Source organism: Toxotes jaculatrix, chromosome 16 (assembly GCF_017976425.1).
Source record: "Toxotes jaculatrix isolate fToxJac2 chromosome 16, fToxJac2.pri, whole genome shotgun sequence".
NCBI classification, from domain to species: domain Eukaryota; kingdom Metazoa; phylum Chordata; class Actinopteri; family Toxotidae; genus Toxotes; species Toxotes jaculatrix.
In genome coordinates this window covers 6073462-6088053 of record NC_054409.1, presented here as the reverse complement: position 1 = coordinate 6088053, position 14592 = coordinate 6073462, and the positions used below count along the sequence as shown (strand labels likewise).

The window sequence follows — 14592 nt, the reverse complement described above, 5'->3', positions numbered from 1 at the left end:
TAACGTCAGGTGACGTATAATGAGTGACCAACCACCATCAGGTGGATGAATGGGTCAACAAAATAAAGGACTTTGACAACAGAGACTGCCTAACCAAACCCTGACTCTTAACCACATGTTTATACTGCAACCATGACAACGAAGGACCAGTTCACCTGCCGCCACAGGGGGCAATATATCACGGGATGCTCCTATGGGTCGCCTCAGAAGGTAGGGACAAACGATATGGTCGTTCTGGTTGAAGGAGTTTGAGATTCTAGTCCATGTTGACATGACTGTATCCAATCATTTCTGCAGATTTATCAGATCCACATTCAATCTCCACATTATCATGTATCACACGCCACAAATGCTGTACAGACAAAAGTAATCGAGGTACAGAAGCCTCGAGACAGTCAGTGGTCATAATGTTTACGTTGGCTAGCTCAGCTATAATCTCAGGTTATATTTTTATTTATTTTTCATGTTTTATCTTCTCACTCGTACCTGAAACTACATGCCTCTATCAATGTAAAACATGGGGCTGTTTTCAGTCCCAGCACTGTTAACGTTGCCTATGCAAATGTAGGATGTTGTGTTATCGGTAACTGACTGTGATCACTGAGAGGAAGGACAGAATTTTGTGTGTTGAGAGTTGAGCAGGACACCGAGCTTCAGCTGCGTGTCTACTGCTTGTGCCTGAGGCAGAAACAAAGAGTGAGATGAGACTGTTTTTGTGAAGAAACCAGTCAGAAACTAACGTGGTCGTCGTAGGTCCTGACTTTAAACCTCCTCCCATGAACCTCCTGCTTCTTATTCTGAAACTCCTGTGTAGCTGATGCAGGACAGACGACACTGGCACTGGTGCATTTCATTTAGCAGTACAGTCAGTATTATTGCATTTCCACCTGTACTTGGACTCTTTGTACTGCTGAGCAGTTTGTCCGGTCGATGAATGAAAAAGCTTTGAAGGAAAACAAAACTTTAAACTGAAACTGGAATTAATTCAGTGGGTTTCTTCTCGTTTTTTGTTTTTTCTTTCTATGTGGAGCTGCAGTGTGAGGGCTGCATACAGAGCACCTCATCCACCCTGTGACCTCCACACACACACACGCACACACACACACACACACACACACACACACACACACACACACACACACACACACACACACACACACACACGCAAACACGCACAAACACAAGCACACATGCATACACATTCAATGTGATTGCGGCTTTCACCCAGAGGACATGAACAAACAATCACAGATTGAATTCAGGGAGTGTTTACTCACCTGGCCCTGTGTGCGTGCTTTCCTGTGCGCATGTGTGTGCGTGTGTGTGCGTGTGTGTGTTAATGTCCTCTGGGTAAAAGGAGCAATCACACTGAGGGCAGACTGTATCTATTTGCTTTGTGATACAACATGCAACGCCATATCGCGCCATGCAGTGTGTGTGTGTGTGAGTTATTTTACTGTGAAAGTTTGTTTACATCTGTAATTTCTGTAAACACAGTAGCAAAACAGGATGGATTTCCAGAAGGGTTCCGATCTTAAATAATCTAACAATAATACAACAATTCTTACAGAAATTAAGATGTTTAGTTAGTGAGTTAGTTAGTTAGTTAGTTAGTTAGTTTGTTTGTTTGTTTTCTGGGGCTTTTCGTTTCATGGAAAGCACCATAACCAATTTAATCATGATTTGTTATCTGCAAGACAAAAGCTAACGTATATACATGCAGAAAATGGAATTGTTTATCCCGAGGACCCTCTGTGGTCCAAACAGAGCTCAGCAGGGTACTGCTCTGTCCAATAAGGAATTTAGCTCCTGACGAAGTGGGCGGAGCCTCAAATTATGTTGGAATGATGCTTGATTTGAGGGAGAAGACAAGTGGAGGGTGAGACAGAGCTGAGTGAATGACAGTGAATGACAACAAACCGATGATTATGTTTGTGTTTTGGTTTCTGAGCGTGTAATCATCCTGTTACCACGACTCCCCGCAAAGCATCGGAGGGACGAGGGAAAGGTAATTATCAGCTGTTCAGTGACATCATCACAGGTATGTGAGACAGAGAGGCAGAGGCAGAGAGGATGCTGGACAGCATGAATGAATGAATGAATGAATGAAAGGAAGAAAGAAAAAATGATTAAATGAGAGAGTAAATGAATGAATGAATAAGAAAGACTGAATTAATGCACTGATAAATGAGTGGCAGACTGAATGAAAGACTGAACAAATGAATGACAGCTAAACGAGTGAATGAGTGAATGTGTGTGATTAAATGAATGAAAGGATCATTACAGTGTGTGTACTTCCTGGATTTTTGCTTAATATCTTTTACATACACTAGAAAATGCCTCTGTACATTTCTACAGACAAACACACATACCAAAGTGTGTGTGTGTGTGTGTGAGTGTGAGTGTGAGTGTGTGTGTGCGTATGTGTGTGACAGTTCAAACTGGCTGAAACTTTAAAAATCAAAACTTTTTTTCTCTCTCCTGACACAGTAAAGGTCACGTCCAGCGGCTCTTCATGGATCAGAAGCTTTCCTGAAATAACTCTGCCGCCAGTGAAGCTGCGTTACAGTAATAAAAACCCCCAGAGGACGTTCTGAGCTTTCATTAAGATTTTTTACAGAAATAACCAGGAATAAACTGTGAGACCGAGGAGCAAATGATTTTAATTAACTGAATCCGTTTTAACCACTAAAAAAAAACAAAAAACACTTTTGTATCTCAGTGTGAAGCATATATTTCATATCTGTGCTTTTCACATTAGAAACCTGGTGTAAAAATTACAGTGCACTGTTACATCAGATTTAAGGTTTAAATGCCGTTTACTCTGCCATACATTTATTTTTACTGTCTAATCACTGTTTGGTGTACGTGACATTTACTGGCACAGGACAGAAAGTTACTCCTTAACCAGAGAGTCTTTTTCAAAGCAGAAAATGCACATGCTTAACTTGTTTCAGGTCAAATTGAATTCAAATTTATTATCTATCTATTTGCCATAATAGCTCCTCTATTTATTTATTTATGTATATCTTATTTTTTACAGCAGCTATTTACTATTTTCTTAGTTTAGTCTCTTAGTTATTCTACTGTTGGAATAGTGCTTATTTAATCTTGTTCTGACCATATTGGTCTCTTACTTATATTTTACTTTCACTTACTGTACTGTACCCCTGCTGTTGCTAAATGCAATTTCCCCACTGAGGGACTAATAAAGGATTCTCTTATCTTATCTTATCTTATCTCTTAGTGTTATCTAGAAGGCATTAATATTTAGTACAGACTGACAGTGTCTTTACTGTAAACTGATTGATGGAATATCTGTCTGTAACATCACTGCAGTTCCAAAGACCCAACAGTTAAGTTAAACAGCAGGGCGGGGACAATGTTATCGCCCATTGCTCCAAACATGATTTGAGCTCCGTACCTCTCACTCTGCGGCTCACTCTGATAGTCTGTAATGTGACTGGAATCACAGGGTAATGAATAGAGCGTTGAGTTTGCAAGACTGCTCATGGCTCTACATTTTGACAGTCTGGTCATTTGCAATCATCGCAACTGGGCCCGTGAGGGAAGAGAAAGAAAACACTAACTAGACCTATTTGGTTCAATGTGGGACAAACACAGCACTGTGTGCAGGAGCTGCTGATGACTGTGCTGAGGCTGAAGATATTGAAAACACATTACTGAGCAGCACCTTATGGTGGGAATCATTGACATACTTCTTTCAACAGCACATCGCAGAAGCTGAAAACACGTCCCCTAGCAATGCCTGCTCTCAGACCTGAAGCTTAGACATTAATTCCAAAAAAAAAAAGAAAAAGAAAAAAATGTGTCCAACAGAATGAGGAGAATTTCTGTTACATTGCCATGGAACAGCTCTTTTCTACAATGATTGTATTAAAGGTCATTCTGCATGGTGAGTAACAGGTTTTTTTCTTTTTTTATTTTGGTGGTTTAGCTTGTTCGCTGAACAAAAGAGGGACACAGATTCTTCAGCTTGTGAGAGGCAACATGGAGAACTCAAACCTCGTCTGGACATCTGACTGTTCACGAAACTAGAGAGCGAACCAGGTCAGAGGACAGTTCTGTTGAGGCTGACCTTGATACACTATTTCAGAATTCTTTAAAAATCCTTTCAGAGTCACTTCAGTGCCTGCATTTCCTGTTCAAAGTGAAAATACACCTGTAGGAGTGAGAAATAAGTGGATAAGGGAGGGAAATGTGTGCACTTGAGAGTAAAATGGATGCACGGTATTCTGGAGTGAAAACACGTCTGTGTGAAAGGAGAACGAATGTATGAGCACCGACCACAGTGAATTATGGTTCGCGTCGTCTCGCTTTGTGAGAGTTTTCATAATGCGCCCGGTGAAACCTTATTTCATGTGCTCAGAAGTCAAATGAACACCTCACACTGAGCTCAGCTGGAACCTTCGCTGCTGGTTCTTTTAATTAATGCTTAAATGAGCCTCCAGGTTCTCCAGACTAACACATCAGATTCCTGCAGAGACTCATCAGGAGGCTTAATCGCTCCGGTGGGAACTCTTCCAAGGAGCTATTCTGAGAACTACTAGGTTTGATTCCCAAGAATCCAAGTCCTGATCCCAACTCTGACAGCCAGAGAGAGAGAGAGAGACAGTGACCCTGGCTGGACTCCCTGGAGAATTCTGGGTAAAAAAAAACTCCACAGAACTGGCTACTGTAAACTCTGGCTGTGTGTTCAACCATGCGTTGAACAGCACACACTCTGCACACACTGCGACAGCAACGCTCCGCCGAGTGGAGGAAAGTTGAGGAAACGTCAGATTTGTCTGAAAAGTTGGTTTGACAGCAGAAAGTTGACAAGAGCGGAAAGATTCACATTTTCTCCTTCAGCAACAAGCTGCAGGGAAACTGACTGAGGCTGTGCCCACACACACACACACACACACACACACACACACACACACACACACACACACACACACATTACATTACTGTGTGTGAGTAGCAATTAAGCAGTGAGCGGGATGCTGCAGTTCGGCACAGTTCTGAGTTCACATGCAGTTTTAATGGATTTCTTCATTAAAAACTAAACGTCTGCTGTGCAGTTGGGATGTTTTACTATATTTAAATTTCATCAGGCCAAACTGAGCAAATTACAACGTCCTCTGCTACGACTGCTGCTGCTAAAAATATTTATCTACTTACTTTTAGCTGCAAATTTTTCCGTGTCATGATCTCCACCACCCACACCTTTTAGAAACCCCATGTTCTTTAATGGGGGATGTGACCATTGTGAGTTGGCAAACTGAAATGAATTGTTGGCTACTGCTGGTTCCTAAACAATAAATCATGTCTTTAAATTAGCCTTTGAAAAGATGTAGCTGTCCTCAGCCACAGTAACCGATGAAGAGCTAATTGTGAGACCTCCTCACGTCTCCTGTTACATTTTTAATGGCTGCTGCAGGGCTAATTTCCTTTTAAGGGACAATAAAGTCAAGTGAACTCTTTTAAGCATGAGACTTAGACACGTTCTAAGAACTAAAAGCTTTTTGACCCTTTGACCCACCTGGCCACCTGCATTTTTTTTTTTTTTTTTTTTTTGTCAGTTGGACTCAGTGACCATGAAAATATGTTGAATCTTCCTCTGCAGCTTCACCCTCTCTAGACATTAAAGTAGACTGGTTCTAGTTTTTAGGTTGTGGGGATTAAACCTAGCACTGTCCTCACCATCAGGGTACCATGTGTTATTGATAGATGTCACTCAGACACATCTTTTGATCACTGTCAATGAATCTCAATAGTTAGATGAAACACAGTGGAGGTTGTCTGAGTTTGTGCTTGGCTGTGATTGGTACACTGAGGAAAATAGGCGGAGCTTTATCTATGAGTTAAAACGTCCTGAGGCAGCTGCTGATAATCTGTGTATTAATAAAACTAGAAAACCATAACATTTCTCTCTGTCTTGAGTCAAATCATCTCTTTCACCTTTATTTTTTTCTTTTCTTCAAATAAATGTTTGGTTAAGGAAAAATATTCCACCTTTTCAAACTCGTTTCATGAAGCTTTAAACTATCCCACAGCTCTGCCATCACCGATCGATAAGCCCTGACCCGAGAGCCGATCGGCAGAGAGATATCAATCACGTGCAGGAAAAATAAACAGACAGAAACCAAATGAGGTCAGCTCTCCACAGACGGTCGGACCCTCCTTCTTACGGACAGAAATTATGATCCGTTCACAGCGTCTCTGGAAACATTCCTCATTTTCTCTGCTGCTGCTTTGTAAGCAGGCTTCAAAAAATCACTATGACAATAACATCTGATGAACCAGGTTCCATTTCGATGATCAAGCTCTTATCTCCTATCACCTCTCTACCCATACATACACTGATCAGCCCCAAACTTAAAACCAGCCGCTGGTGTTAATGTTGCAGCTAAATGGTATCTGACCCTAGAGGAGGCACAAAGGAATAAGGAGGCTGTCAACACAGTGGATTCCTTTTTAGAGATGTCTTCATTTTTCACTGACTGCTCACGAAACCAGAGAGTGAATCAGGTCAGAGGACGGTTGCTGCCTCCATTAACTTGACTGGACATCAAGGTAGACCTTGATACACTATTTCAGCATTCATCAAAATCCTTCAGGAGCACTTCAATGCCTTCTACACTGCCAATGTAGTTCTTGTGGAAAGTGAAAATACGAATGAGGAATAAATGGAAAAAAGGAGCGAAAGCATTTGCCCTGGAGAGTAAAATGAAAGTAGCGTACGAGGTTGAATGTATGTGCGATCTATCTGTATCTTAAACAGGTACAGAGAAGGTTTAAGTGCTTGCGAACAGAGTCATCAGCATGTCCCTGTTTGAATAAAACAGAAAAAAAGACAAAGTCAGCCATTAAAGGAGGATTTTTACCTTTCAAAGAACAGTTTTGGCAGAGCTGATGGCTGACATTGTATTGATCTTATGTGGCCCAGACAATTTTATGTTTATTCCACCTTCAGTTTTGTCTCCTAGCTTCTGGTTCTGCTATTGCTGCTCGGCCCACCGATCGATTCATGCAGCCCACTGAACGGTCTTACGGTGATGACTGTTAGCTCAGATATGTGCTAAAATGTAGGTCCGGGTTGATGTCAATCCACACGACGTGACACATTCCCACTTACAGTGTAGACAGGAAGTTAAAAGACTTGAATAACAGAGTCAGAGCACCTGACAACACCACATCCCCACCACAGATACCAGATTTTAAAAAAATGATCTATGGAACAAGTTACCTAACCTGCAACTAACTCGACTAGCTTACTGGGTGCTCTCATGCTCTTAACTTACTATGATGTGAAAGCCACTCACCAGAAATTATAATGGTATAAGCACATTATAAAACACAAATGCACTGTGACCTGTCACCATGACTGTTACAAAAGAAAACCTGATCCCAGCACTGTGTGGGAGAACTGATCTAATTACATAACGGCCATTGTTTGTCACACTGCTGTGGGATAAAGCCATTTTCTTCCAGCTCTGTCAGAACGCTGCACCTCAGACTGTAAAACAGCTCAGATATCTGCTAAAATGTAGAGTTCATGTCAGTCTACACAGCGTGACACGTTTCCTCCATCCAGAGCAGACAGGAAGTTAAGAGACAGAATAACAGAGTCAGAGCACTTGTTGCTGAAGCACATCTGGTCCATAGACAATGGAAAAAACTTTGAAATGATAATGTCAAAGGAAATGTATTTAGATGTACTGGCCCTGTTTGGTCAGAGGATCAAACAGTAATTGATTTTCTGTGGTTATGAGCTGTTCTACACAAGATAAGAGTGAGATTATTTGCAGGACAGTGGACATTTTGTTTTTTTACTTTAAGCAAATCTCCAGACTCTTTTCCTCTGGACTGTCAAAATAAAATACAGGATTAATACAGGGAGCTTTCAGTTTACGTGGCCAGGCTGCTGCTGTCTGAGCACATAACATGACCTAGATGAAGACAACAGACAACAATGGACAGATGGAAACAGGTTTTTAGAATGTAAACCTGATTGTTTTACTAAAATAACTTGTAAGAACCAAATACAACATCGTCTGCACCTGAAAGCTTATTTGGAATGTTGTATATTATATTTAAGTTGATAAGTTAGATTTTATTATATTACAGTAAATGAATCTTTGGGTCTTCTTTTCCATCTCCAGCTTGGACTGTGTGTCCACTTATTAAACTGTCTGCTGCTTTTAAAGAGGATGAGAGGAGCTGATGTGATGTGATACCATTAGGCCAACAAGTTTTTAACCTTTTAACATAGGCTATGTAGTCCACATCCTCTGCTGGATTTTTAATGGCTACGGAAAGTGAACTCTCCTCTTCTGAGCATGTGACTTAGAAATATTCTAAGAAATAGAAACTTCAGGACCAGAGGCCGTGACAGAGTGTCCTTGACCTAGTTGTCCTCTGAGGTGGGCATAAGGGGGTCGTCCTTTTTTTTTTTTTTTTTTTTTTTTTTTTTTTTTTTTTTTTTTATATGATGAAAAATGTTTTTTTGGGTGGACTAGACTTGAATGTTGCATGGTCCTCTACAATGTTTTCATCCCATAAATCACACGGGCAGCTTGGACAGTAAAGAGAGGAAAATTAAATGAGTATGTAATAAAAAAAAAAAAAAAATATATATATATATATATATATTTTAAAGTCTGAGACCACGTTCCTATTCATTTGAATACATACACACACACAGTAAATATGTGTGTGTACATTTGCGCATTGCATCAATCAGTAAAATGAAGCCAGATCACTAGAGAGCATCTGTTGACTGATGGCAGTGTCACAGTTTAAATGTGTGTCAGAATAAACAGTCATCAGTCATCAGTCACTTCCAGGGGTGGAGGAAGCAGGAAAACCAGCCATGAATGTTCAGCCCGTCTCAGTGAGACCACGGCAACGTTTAAAAGTCTGTCTTTAAAGTATGTCCCGAATTCTTTTTTTTCTTTTTTTTATCTTATCACGACGAATGGAACAGAGCTGACTGCTGTCGTTGTTGTGGTTGTAGAGATGTTGGGACGGAGAGAGGAGCGAATAAAAATGTTTAAAAAGGGTCAACAACTCACCCTGGACAGGACAACCTCTAAGGTGATGTTCTGAGGAGGCGCACTGGGAACTGCAGAGACAAACAGAAACAGAAAAACATCAGATAAACAAACACCAGCTTATTCATGAGTCAAAGATTGAACTGACTTTTGATTTACCTATATGCTACATTGAATCGATATAAATTCTTAGACAGCATGCTAATGAATCATATCCACTTTCTAACAGTCTGTTGGAGACATGTGGGTCCAGACCTTAAATTCAAAGTAACTGTGTAACAGACAGAATACTGAATTCTCACCAAGCAGCCTGATGAGTGTACAGGTGTGTGTGGCTGTTCTGTAGCAGCCTGGTGTCATTTGCACATAATTTAATCACAGGTAAACACAGCGGACGACCCTGAGTGATGCAGCTGTGATCTGTCTGCACATTTATCACCGTGTGTGTCCTGCTGCCTTCAGATGCTGCAGAGGACAACACACATGCTACTTGTTAGAGATGATGTCGTATTGATAAGTTTTTTTTTTTTACAGTGTCATTGTGTGTTTGCTTATTTGCTGAGTGCTGCCGGCGTCAGATCACTCCTGCCAATCAATCAACATGATGACATCAGCACAGACAGGAAGCTGATGGACTGACGCCGGCGTTTCAGTCGGTGTGATCTGACTGTGTCACTGCAGCAAAAAACAAGATTACCGCCGCAAACATGACAGCTGCCATAACACAAACACACACACACACTGTCACTCTGTGTATGTGAGCATCATAGCAAAAAGTGAAACAAAAAAAATAAAGAAGAAAAGGAAAGTGAAGATGACAATTAGGCAAAGAAGCAGAGCACAGATGAATGTAGGCGGATGAAGAGGACAAACAGGAAAAGGAACTTGAAAAGGATAACAAGGAAAAAGAGGAGGAAAAGATTATAACAACAAGAGAGAGAAAAAAGAAAAGATAAAGACCAAAGTGAAGAGGATGAAAGAGAAGAAAATGAAGATCACAAAAGCCGAAGAAAACAAAGTAGAGGATAATGTAGAAAAGAGAGGGGAAAAAAGAGAACATGAAGATAAAAAGAGAGAAGATAAGAAGAAGAAGATGAAAACGAAAAATGAACGAAACAGGATGTAAAAGATGAATAAAAAACAAAGATAAAGAAGTAAATAAAGACGATGGAAGACGCAGGGAACGAGGTACACGAAGGAAACAAACGATGAGGCGCAGATGAGGAAGTAGATCGTGAAAACAAACAGTGTGAAAAATGAAAAACAAAAACATGGCGATGCTGAAGCAGGAGATAAATAAACAACAGGAGGAAGAGGATGGATAGACGGAGGATGATGAAGAGGCGGCAGATGTGCGATTCTGTCCAGTCAATCAGAGACAAAGTGTAATGTTCAAACTAGAGAATCAAAGTGTTTTGGTTTGAATGAACTCTGCGTCTGTCCAAGCGGACGCCTGATTAACTGTCAGGCGCTTATCTATTGATTCAGCTGCTCAATTCTTCTGTGTGTGTGTGTGTCGGTTGTATTGTGGATTCAATTAGTCCACAAGTCATTGTTATCATCGAGACGCAGCCAGAAGATTCACAATACAGCCACTCTGCATCTGTGTGTGTGTGTGTGTGTGTGTGTGTGTTTCAGATCATTTTATGGCGTGATTGCAGCTGGACAGATGCCTCCATTCTCTCTCACTGCTGATTTACGGAAGTTTATTAACAGCAACATCCCCATCTGTGCAGCAGTCAGCAGCTGAATGTTGAAGCACTGATATTAAAGGAGCAGCCTGTGGTGTAACTGTAAACCAGGATGTGGCCCCTCACCCACAAACCACACGACAGGAAGCTTTACTCACTCCCTAACTCACTCAAGGGCCTTTTTAAGATCATACAACAAAATAAAGTTTTTGGTTTTTTTTTATCTCCAATTCTGCTGCTTGAGTTTGATCCTTTTTGAAAAAAAAAAAAAAAAAATCATCCTAAAACTCAAATAACGGAAAAAAAAAACCATGATGGAAATGTCACATTTGTGTTTGTTTCATGTCTGAATCGGAGGAAGGCTCCGGTCTGCCCATCGCTCCACACAGATCCCATGCTGTCATCTCCTCAGTGGGAGAGGAAGCTTGAGTAGACGGTGAAGTCACATGCTTCGAGTGGATGGAAATGCACCTTGACCCAAGTGCGTTGTGACATTATCCTACTGCGTTAAACCTCAGAGAATAGTTCCTACTCTTGACTCATGTCATGTCAGTTTATCTTTTTTTTTTTTTTACATTTGACTGTTTGTTTATTTGTCTGCAGGATTTACACAAAAAGTGTAATATTCTGAAACAGAAAATGAACTCTCCATTTTTGTCATTTGTCCTTGGTGGAGGTGTGCGCTCTGCTGAGTGTCATTCTAGTTCACTGTCACATATTTTTTTTTCCCACTCTCATACATTTTAGAATACAGTGCTGAGCATTGTTAACACATTGTTAATGACGATATAATGTCCGACATGGACACTGGCTCCTGCTCATGTTTTATTCTCTGAATGTTTTTACCACTAATGAAAGTGTCTCTCTCTGCTCTGTCCCACACCACAACAAAACAAAGTACTTCACACACTTGTGTGGAGTGTGTGTGTGTGTGTGTGTGTGTGAGAGAGAGAGAGAGAGAGAGAGAGAGAGAGAGAGAGAGAGAGAGAGAGAGAGAGAGAGAGAGAGAGAGAGAGAGAGAGAGAGAGAGAGAGAAAGAGAGAGAGAGAAAGAGAGAGAGAAAGAGAGAGAGAGAGAGAGAGAGAGAGAGTGGACTCCATTACTGTGTCAGGCTGTGGGGCTAAATTGAAGCAGGTCTCATCTCCCTGCTTAATTAAAGACCCCTAATGAAACCAGTGACAGCAGGAGAGAGGGAGAGAGAGAAAGAGAGAGAGAGACAGACAGACAGAGAGAGAGAAAGAGAGAGAAAGACAGAGAGTTTCTTTGAGAATGTTTTATACTGAAAAACGTGTTGCTTTAATCTTCTTTCTGTATTTCCTTCTTCTTCATCCAAATTAATGGCCTCTTTCTCTTCTATCTCTCCACACACACACACACACACACACACACACACACACGCACGCACACACACACACACACACACACACACACACACACACACACACACACACACACACACACTCCTATTAACGCGCACACAGTGTGAAGTAATAGGAAGCACCTGGTCCAACAGTTTTCCAGACTCAGATGAACCAGCTACAGCTGCAGAGCTTCAAACTGGGACCAGTAGAAACCAGTCAGACTGCAGCATCAGAAAGACTCTCAGTATGCTGTTTATTGTTTATTTAACTAACACCACACCTAAATAAAATATTATACTTATGCATCAAGCTCTTCAGTCAAGCATTATACATTATATAACATTATATAACATTATATATCATTTATACTATTTTTATTTTTTGGTGGTAGCTGATAGTTGATTGATGGGTAACTGATATTATAGTGTATAATAGAGTATACTTCACCATCAACATGCTCGATTTGCCTTTATGTATAATGTTGCCATTTTTAAACAAAGAGCATTATGGTGCTTTCACAGACGCTCCGGCATTTGAGAACTGAGGCTCAGCTGCTAAAGAGGAACTTTTTAGTGCAAAGAAAAAAAGACTTTGTGTGATAAAATATTGGAAACTCAATGTTAACAGCTTTTTCCAGAGCTTTTGAGCACATCCAGCATCCTTCTTCAGCGACTGTAACTTGCCTAAATAATCACATCATGGGTGGATTAATCTGTGAGGAGGCCTGGGGGGAACAGAGCTGCTGCTGCTGCTAACCCTCGTCTCCTCACTCTGTGTAAACTGTGTGCGCATGTACATCGCTGTGGTGGAACATTTACACAGCCTCAGGTTTGCTGTGTTTTCATTAAACACAAATAAGAATCTGCACAGTGTGTAAACACATTCCCACAAACCCCCCAAAAACCCTGGTGTTCTGCAATGACCACGTTTGTGTAATCTGAGCTGCTGCCACACCGGATGAGTGAGGAGGTGCTGAGGCAGAACTCACCGTCTGATTGGGTGGTGACGCTGGCGGTCTCTGAAGCAGTGCCCGGTCCGTAGCGGTTGATCGCCAAAACCCGAACCGTGTACTCTGTGAACTTATTGAGTCCCTCCATTTTGTAGTTCAGTCCGTTCACTTCCACACTCTGAACACAAACACAGAGCTGCTGTTACCCTTCAGAAAGTCACAGCTGATTATCTTATGACATTTAAACAACCTCCACATGGTGGTCTGACAGGTTGTGGTCTGACTGGTCGTACTACGTCTATAATGGTTGCAGACCTGTTCCTTGCCAGACGGGCTCTCGGTCCACAGAAGTCTGTAGCCCAGGATGGGGCCGTTTGGTTGGCTGGGAGGCTCCCAGCTCACCTGGACAGAGGTGGGAGACAGAGCCTCCGCTCGGAGAGACTCCACCCTGCTGGGAACCTGGACTGTAGAGACACAGAGACAACACACTGCTCACACACAATTTTTTTTTATGGCTATTACAGTTGAAAAAGTGGGGGGTGGTATTTTTTTTTTCAAGGGCTGGGAATTAAAATCCTGATATTCTCTTTGACCGGAGTGTGTCCCTGTGTTATACAGTGAGCCTGTCACATTAAAGAGGTGCTCCAGTGATTTAGTGTTGGACTACCTTAAAGTTCAGGGACTCATAAGAGACACACAAAAAAAACGAATGGTTAAAATTGAGGCGGCAAAGGCCGAGATATCCCGTATTTGAGTATTTGGGTCAAACTCCAAAAACACTGGATGAAAAAATAAAATCCTGCAGAAAACTGGTTGGTTTCTTCATATCTGTGCCTGGACTCAGTCTGTCCAAGAAGTGTTTAGTTCCAACACTTGAACCTACGGGAGTTTCTGATGGCTCATCTAAAATGTTTTATTTGCCTCAGAGGAAATAAATTCCTGACAAGTGAAAATGAGTCCAAAGTGTCTCTTGATGTCTTTATTACAGAGACAGGCCAGGGACCAAGTCGTCTGTCAGGCTCCCAACAATTATCAATGTCACATCCTGTCATCATGAGGAGTTTAAAAAGAGTCTGAAAAATGTTGCTAACAGCCCAGAAAAAAAAAAAAAAAACCCTTCAGAGCACTTTCAAAGGCCTGACAGGAGAGTGTGAGGATGTGACTGATAAACAGGATGAAGAATTATGTTGCTACGTTCTGCTTCAATAAAAGTGTTTTATGTTTCGAGAGATAGAGAGAGAGAGAGAGCACTTGAAGGATGAACACCTCTGGATGAAGAGCTCTCCTGACAGAAATGGCCCACTAACAAGTTTCTTAACTTCAGAAAGTATTTTTCCAAAAACAAGAGTCGGAGTAAGAGGCAGGGGTTGGTTAGTGTACACCTGGGCTCAGGAGGGTTGATCCTCAGGTCCTCCAGTCCACATGTCCAAGTCTCACACACCATCAGTGTGTGAGAGTGTGTGCATGAATGTGCGTGTGTGAATGGTACGTATTTCCATACCATATTAAGAAATATAAAGAAATGTGCA

General features: G+C 41.4%; 1 protein-coding gene across 1 annotated transcript in view; it reads right to left on the bottom strand.

The window, feature by feature from the left end:
* Positions 1-14592, bottom strand: part of dcc (DCC netrin 1 receptor) — a 154461-nt gene that overhangs the window by 69003 nt on the left and 70866 nt on the right. The window contains exons 10-12 of the mRNA XM_041059116.1: positions 13379-13527; positions 13103-13241; positions 9084-9133 (exon numbers count right to left, since the gene is read on the bottom strand). Coding sequence (XP_040915050.1) covers positions 9084-9133; positions 13103-13241; positions 13379-13527 — 338 coding nt within the window. The remainder of the gene's footprint in view (positions 1-9083; positions 9134-13102; positions 13242-13378; positions 13528-14592) is intronic.